A 16,602-nucleotide genomic window follows, 5' to 3' on the forward strand; every position below is an offset into this window, starting at 1 on the left:
TGCCGCCGGGCCACCCGTCGCTGTCCGCAGCCGCCCCTCGTGGCCGGGCTGCGGGCGCGGCAACTACCGGTGCGCCCCCGCCCGCCGCGCTCCCGCCTGCGCGGCCGGCGCTCCGCACGGAGGTAGGTGCCGGCTCCCGGGCCCGCTTTGTCCCAGCCGGCCGAGCAGCGCGCTTTATGCAGCCGCGTGTGGGCGGTGGAGTCGGGGTCGGGGTCTGCGCCGGCTGGGGGAGCCAGGGAGGGAGGATGCGGCGCCTGTCCCTCGCTCCCACCCGGTCCCAGGGACAGGATGGAGAGTTATGGACCAGCCACCCAAGTACCGGTGTGCGGGCGGTGGGGGTCGAAGCTTGGGGAACGCGGGCCTTTCCGGAGCCGAGAGAAGAGTCTGGAAGAGTGGGGGCTGACTAATGCGTTAAGAAATCGGGTCAGCTGGGCTCGGAGAGTGTCTGACAGCGCCGGCCGCTTGCGTCGCTGAGGCTTCTGAGCGGACTGGCCGGCTCCGGTCCAGGTGCTGCGGACACGCTCGGCCGTCTCTGCCAGGCATCGGCGAGCGCCCGGCTCCTCTCGGCGGGGGGGCTGCTGGGGGTTCCCTTTGGAGCCGAGTGGGCTTCTCCTCGCCTCTTTGGTAGCTAGCTCCATGCTCTCCTTGTGCATCCTCACAGTGTGTGTAAGTGGGGGACACGGTTGGCTGTGGTGGCCGGAACACTGGCAGAGAGAGAATGAAGCCCCTTTGGTGATGGGGAGGCTGCCTTGTAAGTAAGGCGTCTCTGTGGCGGAGACTCCTGGAGAGCTCGGAGTCCGCCCCACACAGAACTACCCGGCAAGGCCTCCTCGCTGGGGTCTTCCAATTCTAGCAGCACAGTGGGCCTTTCCCATCCACTCCAGATGGGAAGGACTTTCCCCCACTAATCCTGTGGCAATGCATGCTTGTCTGAGCTTCTGGCTTGCCCCTGTCCTAACCTGCTAGTTGTTGTCTCCGTGGGTTGTTTTTCAGCCTCCTACCCCTCCAGGAGCAGCCCCAGTTCCAGCTCTGGAGAGCTAGCCCGTTCAGGCATGGGCAGGGTAGCCAAAAACCAGTTTTCCCTGAAGATGAAGGGGGCAGAGTGCGTTCCAAATATGTGTCTTAGCTTGAGGTGCTGGGCAACCTCTTGGCATATTCAGAAAAGCAACGGATTAGAGAGGAAAACGCTAATACGGGTCTTAGATTTGTCCCTTAGAGAAACTGATGTAACCCATGGGTTACAGGCTTGGGGGAGGGGAGTAGCAAGGGAGTGAAAATGAGTCTGAATAATTCTGCCCTCAGTGGAGGATGCAAAGGAGATCAGACAAAAATGCAGTCCCTTTCTTTAGCCCGGTTCCTAAGTTCCTTAGAGGAGAGTTTCTGTGCTCCATCAGGAACACAGCCTGGAGGAAACAGATTGGGGTTCTGTCTCTCCTGCCCAATCTCTGATTGATGAGCACATCTGTCTTTTGCCTTCCTAACAGCCCTGAGTTTATTTGTGATTTCTTTTTCCTTTTCTCTCTCTGCCGGTCCACACATACTCTTGAGTTCAGTAAGACTTTTACTTTGCCAAAGTCCCCATTTCTTCTAATCTATTATTGATCCTGCTGTCATTTGTTCATCTCTGCCTTCCCACAGAGTCTGGCCATGTCCATCTCCTTCCACACATCTGTGATTCCCCCGTGTTAGGTCATCAACTCTTATTTGTCTCATTAGATCTAGAGCCCACTCCATCTCCGTTTTCCTCTCATCGCCTGAGGCTTCTGGCTCTTTATGGGTCGTGAGGTTTCTGAGGGGAAGTTATATTTGAGTTGAGCATGGGATAGGAACCCAGAAGCTAACCTCAGGTCACACTCACCCCTGAAACTTTTTGTCTTCTCAGTCCTCATAGCTCCTCTGTTAACTCTTAATTGCTCCTCATCTTTGGACAACCGTGGCCCTCAAAGTGTGGCCCCAGACCAGTAGCTTTAGTATCATCTGTGAACAAGTTAGAAATGGAGATTGTCAAGCCTTAGCCTAGACCTACTGAATCGGAAACTCTGGCGTCAGGCCCAGTGGTCTGTTTTCATAACCCCCACCCCTCAGGAAATTGTGATTTGTGCAAGTTCCAGAATCCCTGGTCCTCAGCTATAGAGCCTATCCCTAAGAGCCCTCCAGCTGGAGAGCAGAGGGGCTACAGATCCCATTTTCATTCTTTCCTTAAGCTTTTCTCTAGCTCTAAGACATTATTCCATGGCAAATAATAATAGTCCATTCATTCACTACCCCTTTATCGAATCCTATATTACTGGGCTTGGAAAACACAGCCCTTGTCCTCAGTGGGTTAAAAGCTGATCGGGCAGAGAGACACATAAACAACTAACTGTGATACAATGTGATAAGTGTAATAATAGCTGCCTGCTGAAGTGCTGTGGGAGCACAGAGGAGGGAATGATCCACTTGCTCTGAGGGAGGTAAAGAATTAATCAGGAGCAGGATGTGGTGAGACGAGGAATTAAGGAACAAGTCAGGCTCTTAGCCCCAGGGATAGGATTTTTAGCTTTGCCCGCTGACAAGAAAGGGGAAGGGGGGAGGGGGCAGCTGCCCTTGAGGAACGGGCACGCGGCTGAGCAGAGCCTGCATCCAGTAGCGCTGGGGCTTAGAATCTAGCAAGACCCCCCCCCCCCATTTGCAGCTGGTGAGTGTTGGCTTTCTTCAAGCCTGAATGATGTGAGCTACCTGGGTCTGGCCTGGAGGTCAGTGGCTAAGAATAAGGCGCTGGTGAAACTGTAATCTGGATTAGCTGCTGTACCACCCTCTCACTAGAGTTCCCTGTGAAGAGAGACAGGGAGTCATGGGCTGGGGGGCAGGCAGACTAAGGAAATGTGAGCATGGAGACCCAAGTCATAGGCGGGGAATGATACACACAGCGAAAAGAAACCAGAGCAGGATCTGTGTAGAAGACACTGTAGGAACCTGGAGATGGCAGGAGGGAACACAGACAGAGAACACAGCATATTCTCCAAATGGCCACGGGGCTGCCGGGCCCACATGCTTGAAAACTAAAACCACCAGAGAGCATGGTTCACATGCAAGTCTATGGAAATAAAGTCCTTGGAGTTCCATATGGTGGCCCAATGAAGATCTGTGATCTAAGGACACCAGTGCCATCTTGGTTCCTTTTCTTTATGACAGCATCTCTGGAAATTCAGGATGTATGTCAAAATTTGATTTGGCCAAAGGAGCAGTTAAGTGGCTGAATTTTTGTTTGGAAGAAGGAGAGGTTCCAACTTCATACTTTCTGCCCAAAATGATAGAATTCCACAGAGAGTTTCTAGTAGCTGGACCTTGCTGGGAGGCCTGGATTCTATGTCTGGGCCCCCATAGGATCCCTTGTGAGAACCAAGTTGGAACCAAAAAAAAAAAAAAAAGAGGAAGCCAAAGCAGTCCATGGTTTTATCATCTTACAGAGGGGTGGGAGATGGGGCAGGCAGGGACCACAGCAGTTTGGAGACAGGGTCAGACAGTCTCCTTCCTTAAGTTCCTATCCTTTGTGGAGTACAAAGATGTAAAGCAGGATATGAAAACCTCACAGGCCTTCAAGGGCCAGACAGGCAACAAAAATATGTGACATGTCTGGAAAGAAACAGAAGGGAATGGTGGGGCCTGTAGAGAAATGGAAAGCACAGGCCCACTTCGAGGAACCCCCCCAAAAATTATTTTTAAACAGCATACTGGCCACATACTGGGGGCTGGCTTTAGTAGGTTTGTGACTCCTGATAAAAGGAAAAGGGATCATGGAAACAGAAGGTGAGGGGGGCCTGTATGTAGGACTTATTGTGGGGAGGTCTATGCAGGGAGAGTGCGAGTGCTAGAAATATTCATCCCGGAGCTAAGTGTGAGCGTGGCTGCTGGTGAAGGGCTGAGAAGCATGAAATTGAAATGGTCCTGGGGCTTGGCCTGCTTTCCCGTCCAGCGACTGAGGGTATTAGGTGACTCTAGCTCAGGTCACACCTTGCCCACAGAACCCTTTGCTCAGGGTGACTCAACTCTGACCTAGAGTTTATTTTTATATAAATATTTACAGAGCAAATTCAAAGGCTCTGTTGGGGACTAGGGGAAAAGATGGATTTTAAACAGAAAGGAGTCTTAGGCCTAGTGGAAATGAAGCTCTCTTTCCTATTACAGGAACGAAAGCCCAAATCTGGGAACCCTAGACCTTAGCTCCCTTGCACGTCCGTCATTCACGCTTCTCCCAGGAAAGTCCTTACGTGTTTCTCTTTGGGAGAAGGGAGGAGCAGGCAATCCTGGCCTTCACGTGGGTCAGGTTCAGCTTCGTGGAACCAGTTAATGACGGAAGCCAGGCTCTGCCTTTGCATGCCGGTGGGAACACACCTCCCTACCCACCCACAGCTCACCACCCATTCGTTCTTCCTCCCCCAAAATTATACAAGAGCTTCTCTGTACCTCCTTCCCAGAACCAGAGACTGCCAAGATCATAGCCCTCGCCCTAGGAAGTGGTGCTAAGGATTAAACTGTATCTTTGTGTTTGAGAGGCACTAGGAAAATGAGAAATGCAGAATTTGGGGTGCAGATAAAGTTACAGATCCAGCCCCCTCCATTCACTTGGATGGCTGCTGAATGAATGCTAAATTACACAAGAACTTTGGATAGTAGAGTTTTTTGTTTCTTTTTTTAAATCCCTAGCAGCTAATCTAAAGCTCATTTGTTAGTTTTGAGAGGGACAGGGTTTGTTTGCATAATGTAGCGTCCGTTAGTAGCGCTGGCAAGCGCACATTTCTGATTTCCCCAACCTGGTCCCTAGAAGGGAGCAATGGGTACTGATCTCTCCCGGGGAGCTCAGAGGGACTCCAGGAAGTTTGAGGAGTGTGTCAGTGTTGTGATTGAGAGCTTGTCCCCCAAAGTCAAAAAGAACCTCACTTCAGAATCCTGCTCTGCTCCTTCCAGCCATGTGAACCTTGAACAGTGACCGAACTTACACGGTGCCGCTTCCTCATCTATGAAATGGGGATGATAATGGGCCCTCGCCCATAGGTTATGATGAGATGATGCATGTAAATGGTGAGGACACATGTCACGGCTGACATGTATCAAACACCTAGTCAGTGTTCCCTCAAACAAACGAAAGGAAGCAAAGGGGAGAGAACCGTACGTACTGTGTCTTCCTTTGAGCTCCTGGGCAGCGCATCCATACTTACTCAATAGTGCATCCGTCCTCCTGGTCTATCACAGATGCATCTTAGCGCAGCAGGATCTTGGTCATTTCACCTTAAATCTCCTTCAGGGTACAGCAGGCCATCTTGTGTCGAGGAGGGGCTCAGAACAGTTTGTGGAACCCGGGAATAAAAGAACTCTGGTTTATACTCATTACTGACCAAGGGGCGCCATGCTGCCTGCATTCTCTGGCCTATACACTGCTGCCCTGAACCAAACGGAAAGCCATCGTCACATTCAGCCCCGGCTCTATTCACTGGCCCTCTCTGGCTTGAGGCTCTGGAGCCCTTCCCCACCGCGTGGCTCTGACACCGCTGTCTTCTGGCCTCAGTCCAGTGCGTCCTGTCCCTATGCTTCCCCACCATGGCTTCCCCTCTCCCACCGGGGGCTGATTTCCATTGACAGAAAAACCAACCACCATCATTGGCCTTCGGGAGAGCGCAGCAGATCTAGGGCAGGAAGACAGCAGGCCATGGAGAGCGGTGGGCTCAGTGGCCCCGAGACACCCCTCACCAGCTACGTTCCCCCTTGCAGGAGCAGGAGGCCACCCACCACCATGAGCAGCACCCTGTCGCCCACGGACTTCGACAGTTTGGAGATCCAGGGCCAGTACAGTGATATCAACAACCGCTGGGACCTGCCCGACTCTGACTGGGACAATGACAGCAGCTCAGCCCGCCTCTTTGAAAGGTCACGCATTAAGGCCCTGGCAGGTGAGATCAGGAGAGGGCCAGGGGAGATGCTGAGGACGCTGGGGACAGATGCTTGTCGTGAGGAGTCCTTTAACTTCATTGGAAGGCCAACTTTCTTTCTAAGCTGCTGCACTAATGTAGGAAATTACCCTATCAAGCCCCTCGTCCCCAACTCCAGCCTCAAGAACAAACTTCATGCAATCCAGAATGTCCCCCAAGCACAGAGAAGCCATGCTGACCCCGGGACTCCGCTGTGTCCCCCTTTGCACTCAGCTGATTTCCTGGCCTCTGTCCCTGCGTCATGTTCTTAATTCTTTTGCACTCTTACTTTTGCCATTCTGTTTCCACCTACCTCTCCTTTGCCGCTCATCCCCTTGTGTCTTCCTTGATTTCCACTGTCATCTCTCACACCTGTTCTCCCTCCCAGTCCATTATCTTCTCCTCTCCCTCCCCACCTGTTCCTTCCACCTGCCGCTGTTCCTCCCATTATTTCTTCTACCTGTTCCCTGAAGCAGGTACCCTCCGCCCTCCGCTGGTTTCCGCAGCCGCCCATTCTCCCGGGTTTGCTCTCTGCCCGGCCCCTGCCTTCCCCTAAGGCCTGGGCTCTCCCCTTCAGCTCCTCTGAGCACAAACAAACCCGTTGGACGGGCCTCCCTGCGTTCCGGGAGGAGTTGTCATGGCAACAAGAGTACAGCTGCCACCTGACACCACCAGCGGCTGGTATGGGGCTGAGTCACTCACACACCCCAAGGCCACCCACTCCAGCTGACTACCCTCCTCCATCCCACCCTCGTCTTTTCCACTGACCTGCCGGCCTCCCAGCCCAGTGCTGTGGGAGAGGTCTCAATTATTCCCTCCTGAGAGGTGGTGCTCCCAGTGTGGGTGGGGTGGCCTCCTGGAAGAAGGGGGATACTGAAGGGGGTGGTTCCCAAACCTGGCCACACGTTTTACAGGGTCACCTAGGGCCGTTTTTATAAACACAGGCTCTGAAGCCCCTTCCTGGACACACTGAATTAGAATCTTTGGACGTATGGCCCAGAAATCAGTCAGGTTTTTTTAAGCTCTCCAGATAATTCTTTTCAGCCAGCCCAGCACTAGTCTGAGGGCCCCCATGTGGTGGCCATAGCTTCTAGGGATCCCTGTCATCTTCTCCTGGGCTTCTCTGCCCTTCTGGTTGGGTCTTCAGGCTGGCTTATGAAATACTCATATCAGTGTTTCCATAGATGAGAGAAGACAGAAGGCGTGGGTTATGGAGAATGTCGCCTCTTTGGGGGAAAGTTTCCCTGGTGCCCTGACTTTGGATACATGAAGCCTCTAGAACTGTCGTGATGTCTGCTCACATGGCACGCGATACCTGGGACTGTTGCTCTGTCTGTGCACCCCGTGCTGTGGCTAGGCGTTTACCTCCGCCACTGAGTGGGGCTCTCTGCAGAGGCATCTCTGTGTGGGCTTTGCCTCGCGCTGGGCCTCACACCAGTAGGTGTGACTGAATGAAGACGGGAGAGGGGCAAGAGTAGGCTGTAAGGGATAAGAGCTGGAGCCCAGAGAGAAACAGGAAGGGAATGGTAGATGTGCCCAGCGGTGGGTGTGCTGGGGGCCTGGGATGGCCTGGCTGGGGAGGGCCTGGTGGGCCCAGTGGCAGGGAAGGGGCGAGAGCTGGAGGTGATGACAAACAGTGGGAGGGATGACAAGCACCCATTTCACAGATAAGGGGACCTAAGCAATTTCTCTTTCTCTGCTCTCCGAACTGGGACTCAAAGCCCATGTCCAGAAGAGGGACCTCCCAGAGTCACCCAAAGAGGGGCCATCCTTGCCACACCTGGAAACCTTTGGGAAGCCGGGTTTGGCTTTCGGGCACCCTCTCTTGGCTTTTCTGTACTCTTAGGCAACTCGGGGCCTGATGGGCAGGTCTCAGAGGCGCTTGCAGTTGCCTCCTCTGCCCCCGCAGGGCCTGGCCCTGCCCCAGCCGGCCGGGCTCCGCCTCCCACCCCTCCCCCGGCACTGTCCAACCTGTTTGTCTGGAGCTGCCTCTGTCTCCTCTCCCCACAGCCAGGTGTGCCCTGCTACTTGTCCCGGAGCTCAGGAGCTCAGACGTCCGGTAGCTCCTTTTTTCCCACTCCTCGAAACTTCTACCATCTTTGAACCAGCCCCCCACCCGGGACCCCAGCCTCTCGGGATCCCAGGCTCCAGGGGAAGCAGAACCTCCCGCCTGCCCCGGTGTGGGCAGAGCATGGACTCTGGGCCCCAGGCTGTGTAGAAGGCAGCAGGCACCATGAATGGGAATGGAGTGAGCAGGGTGCACGGGCACGGCCTGAACGGGGCTGGTGAGTTTTACTATGAGGCTGTGGAAGGGTCTCAGAACCCCGGGGGCCTCATGCTCTCACCTGCTGCCTTCATCAACCCCACTCAGTACGCCAGCGTGCTGGATGGACGCTTCAAACAGCTACAAGGTGAGTTCTGCGGGCAGAGGGAAGAAAAGACGGGGGAGCCTGGGGGTGTGGGAGAGGAGCCAGAACCAAGATCACGGAGTGGAACATTTGCATTGGGAGACAGTGTGCCGGGGGAATAATTACAAGTAGCCAGAAAAATGCATGGATGCTGACAGCGTCAGGAAAGGCTTGGACCCACTGGAAGGGACTGTGTGAGAGCGTGAGTGGGTGTGACCGCAAGGCCCTGCTGGGTGCGGTAGAGCGTGTGTGTTGCAGAGAATGCAATGAGTATGGAGGCAGCAGGCAGCGGGCGAGCCTGGGAAAGCAGCGTCTGTGTCAGCAATCAGGGAGGCCTTCCGCACAGTCTCACTGAGACAGTTCGCTTTCAGTGGCTTTGGAGATGAAGGCCTGCTAGGATAGATGGGGAAGGACAGAACGGGAGTGAGCCAGAAGGCTGAGGGGTCCAGGGCTTGTTTGTGTCACCTGGGATTCTGAGTGGGTGTCTGAATGTGTGTGAGGAGGCAGTGTGTGTGGAACCATGGAATGTGTCAAAGGGAGTTTGTACAAACAGGCTCAGGTATATGTCTGAGCAGGCGTGTGTTCACCTGGCACCAATATGTCAGTGTATTTCTGGGAGTCCCTGTGTTTTGTGTGTGTTGGGGGGGCGGGCGAAGGGGGCGGGTGTTTATGGATGGTGTGGGCGACTTGTGAAGTTACACCTAGTCTTCGTGCTTGGCTTTGCACACTTTTCTCCTAGCTGCCGCTGTTCCCATGTCTTCCCCTTTTATTCTACCTGTGTGCCAAAATGTCCTCACCCCAGTGTGCCTGGCATCAGGACAGTCCCCAAGGATCCAGGAAATCCCTGAAAGGAGGCCCAAAGGCACCCTTGGCTCCACAGGTGCTACAGAGCAACAGGTCGTCCCGTACAGCTGTTAGGACCCCGAGTTGGCCCGGGTTCAGGGGTTGGAGGTAAAGACAGGACTAGACATGGGTGTGTCGCTACGTTTCATGGGTGAGGTTCGTAGGAATGTGAGATTAAGGGATGAGTCTTTTTCGGTTTCTGAGATGCTGGTACCATGAGGGGAAAAAGAGTGACTCTCCAGGCCCTGACCACTGGGCACTTCTGGGGAGAACTGGCAGAAATCTGAGTGAGCAAAGCAGCATCCAATGGCCTGAGGCTCTTCCCTCACTTTGTCTTTCATAACATTTTTAATTTTTCTTTTTCTCTGGAACCTAAGAGCATCCCCTCAGCAGCGTATCCCCCTGAGGACCAGGCAACAGGACATTCCCTCACGGTTTTTTTTGAGATGATTGACACCTAACTCTGCCTGGCTCCTTCCACCCCTCACCCCTGCCCCCAGCACACACCCCATGTTTCCTGGGCTCCCTCTTTTCCCTGTTCCCAACTTGAAGACCTTGTTTTACTTCTCGGCATTGGAATGTAGGTGTCCTGGGATGCACCCTGAAGCCCATTGAATGAACCCGCCCCAGAAAAGCCCGTCTTTTCTTTAAATTATCCCAGGAGAACAAGCTGACTCAGGCGGCTTGCAGCCTCTGTGATATCACATCCTTCCAATGGCCACTTGGAAGAGCCGCTGCGTAATTTAAGTCCACACCCTCCCCTTTGGAGAACAGCCACACCGCTTGCTGGGCCTGAGTGACTCTCACTCTTTCACTGGGGTTAGATCATACCTGAAGAATAGAAAGCCACCAAGGAGCCGTTTCATGCCAGGCGTCATACGCACATTGTCTCATTCAATCGGTACAATGACGCACTGAAGTACACAGTAATAGGCTCATTTTACAGATGAGGAAAGTGAGGCTCTGGTGGATGAAGTCACAGCATTTCACCACTGTTAGATGATGGCGCCCTCATCCCGGATCCCAGCCTTTCCCTGTGTATACTGCTGCTTCTAATTTCTTCCATCCTTTCTTCTCAAAGCCTGTTTCTCGCTCTCATTTTTGTTCTGTACCTTGCTTATGAGCTCATTCTAATGTCTTTATTTCCCTGCTTTCTAAGTTATGGATTTTCGTTTCGGCCGTCTTCCTTCCCCCTCCTTCTCCCCAGACCTCACTTCAAACCTTTCAGGTACCCCCTCAACCCCCAACCCCACCAACTGGTGTTTAGACGCAGGTGCACTGTACTTGAAGGACCGAAATGACCCCATGTTGCCACCACAGATGAGCGAGAAGCCGTGCAGAAGAAAACCTTCACGAAGTGGGTGAACTCACACCTGGCCCGGGTGACATGCCGGGTAGGAGACCTGTACAGCGACCTCCGGGATGGACGTAACCTGCTGAGGCTCCTCGAGGTGCTCTCGGGAGAGACACTGGTGAGCTGTGGTCACGAGGGAGGGGGGGAGCCTGAGAAACAGTGGTCAAGAGGACATGCCGCGGGAGTCGCCCTTCGAGAGAGCGGACAGCAGTGGCTGCCCCCTTCTCAGAGGACAGTGTCATTTTGAGAGGCTTTGCTGCGGGGATTAAACAGGAACATTGCTTCGTGGAGACAGGAACAGTAGTCCCATTGAAAACATTTCTTTTCCCACCCACTCTGAGAGCAATTAATTCCCTTGGGAATCTTAATCTGGCCCCAGCCTCCTCTGCAACCTCTCAGCCTTGGCTCTGTGAACCTGGGCCCAGCCCTGGGGCCGTCCCTGTGTTCCTGAGGGAAGGCCTGGGGAAGGTGTGCGAAGCAGGGCCCTGGGGAGGTAGGAGTGAAGGAGGGGGAGGAGGCCCAGGGTCCCATGCCTCTGTGTCCCCTGTCCCTCGACAGCCAAAGCCCACAAAGGGCCGCATGCGTATCCACTGCCTGGAGAACGTGGACAAGGCCCTGCAGTTCCTGAAAGAGCAGAAAGTACACTTGGAGAATATGGGCTCCCATGACATTGTGGACGGGAACCACCGCCTGACCCTGGGGCTGGTCTGGACCATCATCCTTCGATTTCAGGTACCGCGACCCAGTGTCGCTCAGCGTGTGCTGCACACCTGGCACAGTGCCGCCTGTGGTCACTGCCAGGCCACGGCGCCATCGACACACAGATGGAGGGTCAAAAGCTCGTATAGTAATCTGCGGCCATTGTGGGGGACTCTCCTCATTAAACCGGGTCAAGACTAGTATGGGTGTTGTCAAACTTCCGTGGCAAGTTCCCTGTGGCCTGGTCTGTGTCCTGGTCACGTGCAGCAGGACCACATGTCAGGCTACAAGGGACAGATCTCTCTGGTCCTTCACCACTGAGCGTTTTAGAACTACTTTTGGGGTGTGGTCACTGGCCCGTTCCTCTGCCTCAAACTCTGCTTGCCTCCCTCAAAAGAACAGCCGCCCTCCCCCTTCTTATGCCCTGAGCATAGCCAGCCCAGGGTCCTGATGCCATCACAACACTCCTCATGTCCCGGATGTAACCTCCTCTGCTCCTTCCAGCCCTAAGCAGAGCTCTGTCAGCTTCACCTTTGAAGCCCAGCTCCCAGAAAGTGTTCACTTGTCCACCTGCCGTTCCCCACCTGGAGGAACCCCCCTCCTTCACTTGGAGGCACTTCCATTTTTCTGACTTCCTTCCTACCCACTCTGCTGCCTCCCATCCCTTTGACCCAATGTTGTGTGGTCACTATCCCAGGAGGAAAGGTCCCTAGGCTCTGTCCCTGCACCGTAGGAACAGGAAGGAATCTAAAGAGCAGTTTCCTGACATGTATCTCTGAGCATCTCCGGGAACTCCAGGAGCCCCTGTCCAGGGAGTAAAAGCCTTCCTTCCTTCCCTCTTAGATCCAAGACATCAGTGTGGAAACAGAAGACAACAAGGAGAAGAAGTCAGCCAAGGACGCCTTGCTGTTGTGGTGTCAGATGAAGACGGCAGGGTGAGGCTACTCGGAGAGCGTGGCCTGGGAGGGGTGGGTGCACCAAGGCTGCGCGGTAAAGGAAGGATGGGCTCCTGGGACCACAAGCTGGGGATCCGTCCTCGAGTCACAGACCAGGGCCTGGACCTACTCACTGTTTTTCCTGGTCTGTTTATAGGTATCCCAATGTCAATGTGCACAACTTCACCACCAGCTGGAGAGATGGGCTGGCCTTCAACGCCATTGTGCATAAGCATCGGTGAGGAGCCAGGGTTAGCAAGCCCAGCAGAGCTGCTGGAGGGTTAATGACCCAGGGGTGCGCACGCACACGGAGATGAAGCAGTGAGACGAGGGAGCGGAGAAGAGCTAGGATGTGGGGGCTCCTGCCACACTGCAAAGAGGGCTAGTGAGGGGGTAGGAGCAGTGGGTGTGGGTTTGGGGTGCCTGGTTCTGGACAAAATGGAGTTGGTGACTTAGGGATAAACAGTGGGGTGGCTTTGCTTTTCCTTTAGGATCTTACGTGGTTTTGATACCTTCCATATGCCCTCCCACCCAGGCCAGACCTGCTGGATTTTGAGTCCCTGAAGAAGTGCAATGCACACTACAACCTGCAGAATGCTTTCAATCTGGCTGAGAAGGAGCTGGGACTTACGAAGCTGCTGGATCCTGAAGGTGGGCAGAGCTGTGCAAAAAAGAGGCTGTGGGGTAGAGACAGATGGGGTTTCTTTTGGGAGCGATGAAAATGTTCTGGAATTAGATAGTCGTGATGGCTCTACAACCTTGTGAATATACCAAAAGCCACTGAATCGTATACTTTAAAAGGGTGGATGTTAATGGCATTAAAGTTATATCTCAATTAAAAATAAAAAGCTGTAGGAAGAAAGGCAGCCCCAGGGCAGAAAGAGCCCTGGGATGAAGTTCCGCTCAGCCCACCATGGAGTAGCTCTGAGACTTGGCGCCAGTTGCTTGGCCTTTCTATGGCTCAGTTGCCTCACCTCTAAAATGCGAAGATTGGTCTACGTGGTCTCTTAGGGCCCTTCTTATTCCAAAATTTAAGGGTTCTGTATTAAGCTACATGATCTTGAGGTCTCACCAAGCACTTAGCTTATGGTCAGCTGAGCCTGCTGGTTGGCTCCTGTGGTTCTGAACTTTATGCCGATGAGACTGGTAACGGCCACTGGGCTCTCATTTTGTACCTGGCACTGCACTTGACATGCTTTAATTCTCCCAACATTCCCCTTTGAAATCAGTGTCATTGTTATCCTCAGTGTATGGAAGAGAAGATAGGCGCCTATAAAGGGGAAGTGTCTTACCCAAGGTCATACAGCTGGTGGAGCTGGGATTGACATTCAGGCGGCACAGCTCCAGAGCCCGTTTTGTCTCTGGGAGAGCAGAGAGCAGTCTTGGTGCAGCCAGAAAAGGGAAGGAGGGAAGGGCCAACTGACTTCCCTGCTGGAAACACTCCCTCTTAAGTTCACTGGGCAGATTTGGGTCTTGGTTATTTTGTCCCTGTTTTCTATCCCACCTGTAGCCCCATCTCCTATCCTTTCTTCGTCCAGAATGACAAACAACAGCTAACTAGTGATGGAAATAGGCCAAATATGAGGTTCCTTGGAGAGCATTTGAGAAGCATAGCTAGGATAAAAGACATTTAAGTAAATCTAAGTACTCTGTAACTTTCTGAGATGATTTCAGGGGCTCCTTGCTGCCTGTGGGTTTTCAGAGGTAGCCAGGAGGGCTTCCAGTCCATAGCCTTCCCTTTAGGTAGGGTGCGATTTGGCCTAATTAAGAGAACTTAGGGATTTCAAGTCATCATCAGCCTTGGTCCTTGTGGTGGGAGCTGATTTGGCTTGAAGAACACTCACCTCCTGGGGCTCCCAGCTGAACTTTGGGATTGAGGCCAGAAATAGCTGTGACTGCCCAGAGATGTCCCTGAGGACTGGCCCCTGTCCTTGCTACCGGGGCTCACTGGGCCTGCCCCTCTGAACATCTGGGCTTTGGAAGCTTCGTTCCGACCTTCTGTTTTGCTGTCCCCTGAATCTTCTGATTTCTCGCACATCTTTCCTGCCCGTAAGTCCACGATCCACCCCCAAATAGGAATGTTGTTTCTTTTCTTGCCTTGCTTCCTCCAGACAGCTAATTTTGGTCTCCATCAGAAATGCTGGTGAAAGCCTCCTTGGGCTTTATATTTTATACTCTGCTTGTTTCTAGGAGAGGGAAAAAGAGTTAGCTTTTTATGGCCTTTTAGTCCATATGGTTTCTTGTCATTTTGCTCTGAAGGGAGCTGGAACGATGCCAGCCTTGGAAGGCTGGGAGGGTCCTGGGATTGGGGTCAGAGATTCAAGTTGCAGGTGTACTCCTGGGAGGCAGGTTTCTGATCTCTGCCTGACCTGCGTGCTCCTTTTTCTCAGATGTGAATGTGGACCAACCAGATGAGAAATCAATCATTACCTATGTGGCTACTTACTACCACTACTTCTCCAAGATGAAGGCCCTGGCCGTGGAAGGCAAAAGAATTGGGAAGGTACTCTTCCCTTGGACAGTAGGCGTTAAAGGCCCGAGGAGGCCTAGCCCAGGGGCCTTACTCCCCTCACGCAGGGGCAGGGTGGCACTGCGGGACTGGGCCAGGGAGCCCGTGGGCAGGACCCCATGTCGCTGTCTCACAGGTGCTGGACTACGCCATGGAGGCAGAACGCCTGGTGGAGAAATATGAGTCCCTGGCCTCAGAGCTGCTGCAGTGGATCGAGCAAACGATCGTGACCCTCAATGACCGGCAGCTGGCCAACTCCCTGAGTGGGGTCCAGAACCAGCTGCAGTCTTTCAATTCCTACCGCACGGTGGAGAAGCCGCCCAAGTAGGTAACCCCTGGGCCACACCATGCCTCACTGGGCCGCAGCAGGCCTGCCCTGAGCTGTGCTCACAGGAAAGGAAGCCTAAGTTAGGGCGGCCCTTCAGGAGGGCGTTCTGACAGTACAGAAATGCAGTGGAGGCTCATTTCCCTCGGCTCCAAGTGCCAGAAGCAGTTCCCAAATACATTTTTTAAATGATTATTCGTTAAAAAAAAAAAAGTCATGCTGTGGAAATGATTGCTATGGTATGTAAAGGTAGTGCAATCCGCTCAGATAAGATCACCAGTCAGGGTCCCAGGAACCTAGTCCCAGCTCAGGGACAGAGTCAGGAGATTGGACCTACAGACAACGTAGGAGTGTAGCCAATAACTTGCACATTGCAAAATTTCTTATCATTTATATATTTTAGCAATGAACTGTTTGCAAGTGTGGAACTGCTGCTAGGCAGGTCTGTACAGTACATGGTAAAACGTCTGTTTTCCTATTATTGAGCTCTTTTGGAGTTAATATGTTTCAGCTCCAAAAGTAATATTAACCCAGAAAACATCTGTTTCTGTATATTTGGGGGAATGATTTGACCCAGAAAGTCCTTTTCTGGGCATTGAACAAAGATGTAGCTTCAAGGATGTTCACTGTGACCTTTGTAAAGAAAAATAAGTCACGGGATAGCCACTGACAATAATGCTGAAGAAATGAATTTATTGACATGAACATTTGTCATGTTCATGACAAATAAGTGAAGAAGCAGTTTACGAGTTATTTTGGACAGCGGAGAATAAAGGGCTCAGCATCCGGGTTCGAAGTGCCTGAGTTCCAGTCCTGGCTCTGTCACTTAGTGGTGATGAGTCGCCAGCCTCTCTCTGCCTCAGTTTTCTCATCTGGCAAAAGGGGGTAATAAGAGAATCTGGCTAACAGTGAGAACTAAAAGAGTGAATACGCGTAAAGCTCTGAGACCAGGGCCTGGATCACAGTGAGCGAGTCCTTGACAAATGACAGCTATGGTTATGAGAAAATCCCATCCGTGTAAAACAAAAATGAAGTATGTTAATGGCAAAGGGTAACAGTGGTCGTTTCTGTGTAGTTTTTCTCTTGTTTTAAAATTACGTTCTTTTGATTTGCAAGTATTTTCTGGCTTTCATGCAAAGAACATGAAAAGAAAAAACAACACAGGACCCTTCATTTTGAAACGGAGAGTCCCTATGTCCCTAGTAGTCTTTGTCTCTGACCCTGACCTGGCCTCCTGTCTCAGATTCACAGAGAAAGGGAACTTGGAAGTACTGCTGTTCACCATCCAGAGCAAGCTGCGGGCCAACAATCAGAAGGTCTACACGCCCCGTGAGGGTCGGCTCATCTCTGACATCAACAAGGTCCACAGCCTCCCTTCCTGTCCCACAGGCGTCCCACCCTTGGCAGTGGCCCCTGCTCCCCCAACTTGACCACCCCTCCCTGGTGCAGACGAGACTCACACCCTCTCGTACGTCCTGCACATCCCCCTTCCTCCTCCATCTGCCTCTCCAAGTGAGTTCACATAATAATTACACCCCAGTCCCTTATCCTGTTCAGCCTGTCCCCGATTCACTTTCCCTACTT

The 16,602-nt window shown here is 52.9% G+C and overlaps 1 protein-coding gene across 5 annotated transcripts in view; it reads left to right on the forward strand.

The window, feature by feature from the left end:
* The window catches only part of SPTBN2 (spectrin beta, non-erythrocytic 2), a 37,695-nt gene that overhangs the window by 1,250 nt on the left and 19,843 nt on the right, over window positions 1–16,602 (forward strand). For 2 of the 5 annotated variants that reach the window (XM_019645289.1, XM_019645290.1), the window contains exons 2-10: window positions 5,749–5,927; window positions 10,517–10,668; window positions 11,109–11,282; window positions 12,093–12,184; window positions 12,342–12,422; window positions 12,720–12,835; window positions 14,575–14,687; window positions 14,830–15,017; window positions 16,262–16,379. In XM_019645289.1, coding sequence (XP_019500834.1) covers window positions 5,771–5,927; window positions 10,517–10,668; window positions 11,109–11,282; window positions 12,093–12,184; window positions 12,342–12,422; window positions 12,720–12,835; window positions 14,575–14,687; window positions 14,830–15,017; window positions 16,262–16,379 — 1,191 coding nt within the window. In that variant the 5' untranslated portion in view covers window positions 5,749–5,770. The other 3 variants (XM_019645291.1, XM_019645288.1, XM_019645286.1) reach the window with 3 other exon arrangements.

Source organism: Hipposideros armiger, unplaced genomic scaffold, assembly GCF_001890085.2.
Source record: "Hipposideros armiger isolate ML-2016 unplaced genomic scaffold, ASM189008v1 scaffold_93, whole genome shotgun sequence".
Taxonomy (NCBI): Eukaryota; Metazoa; Chordata; class Mammalia; order Chiroptera; family Hipposideridae; genus Hipposideros; species Hipposideros armiger.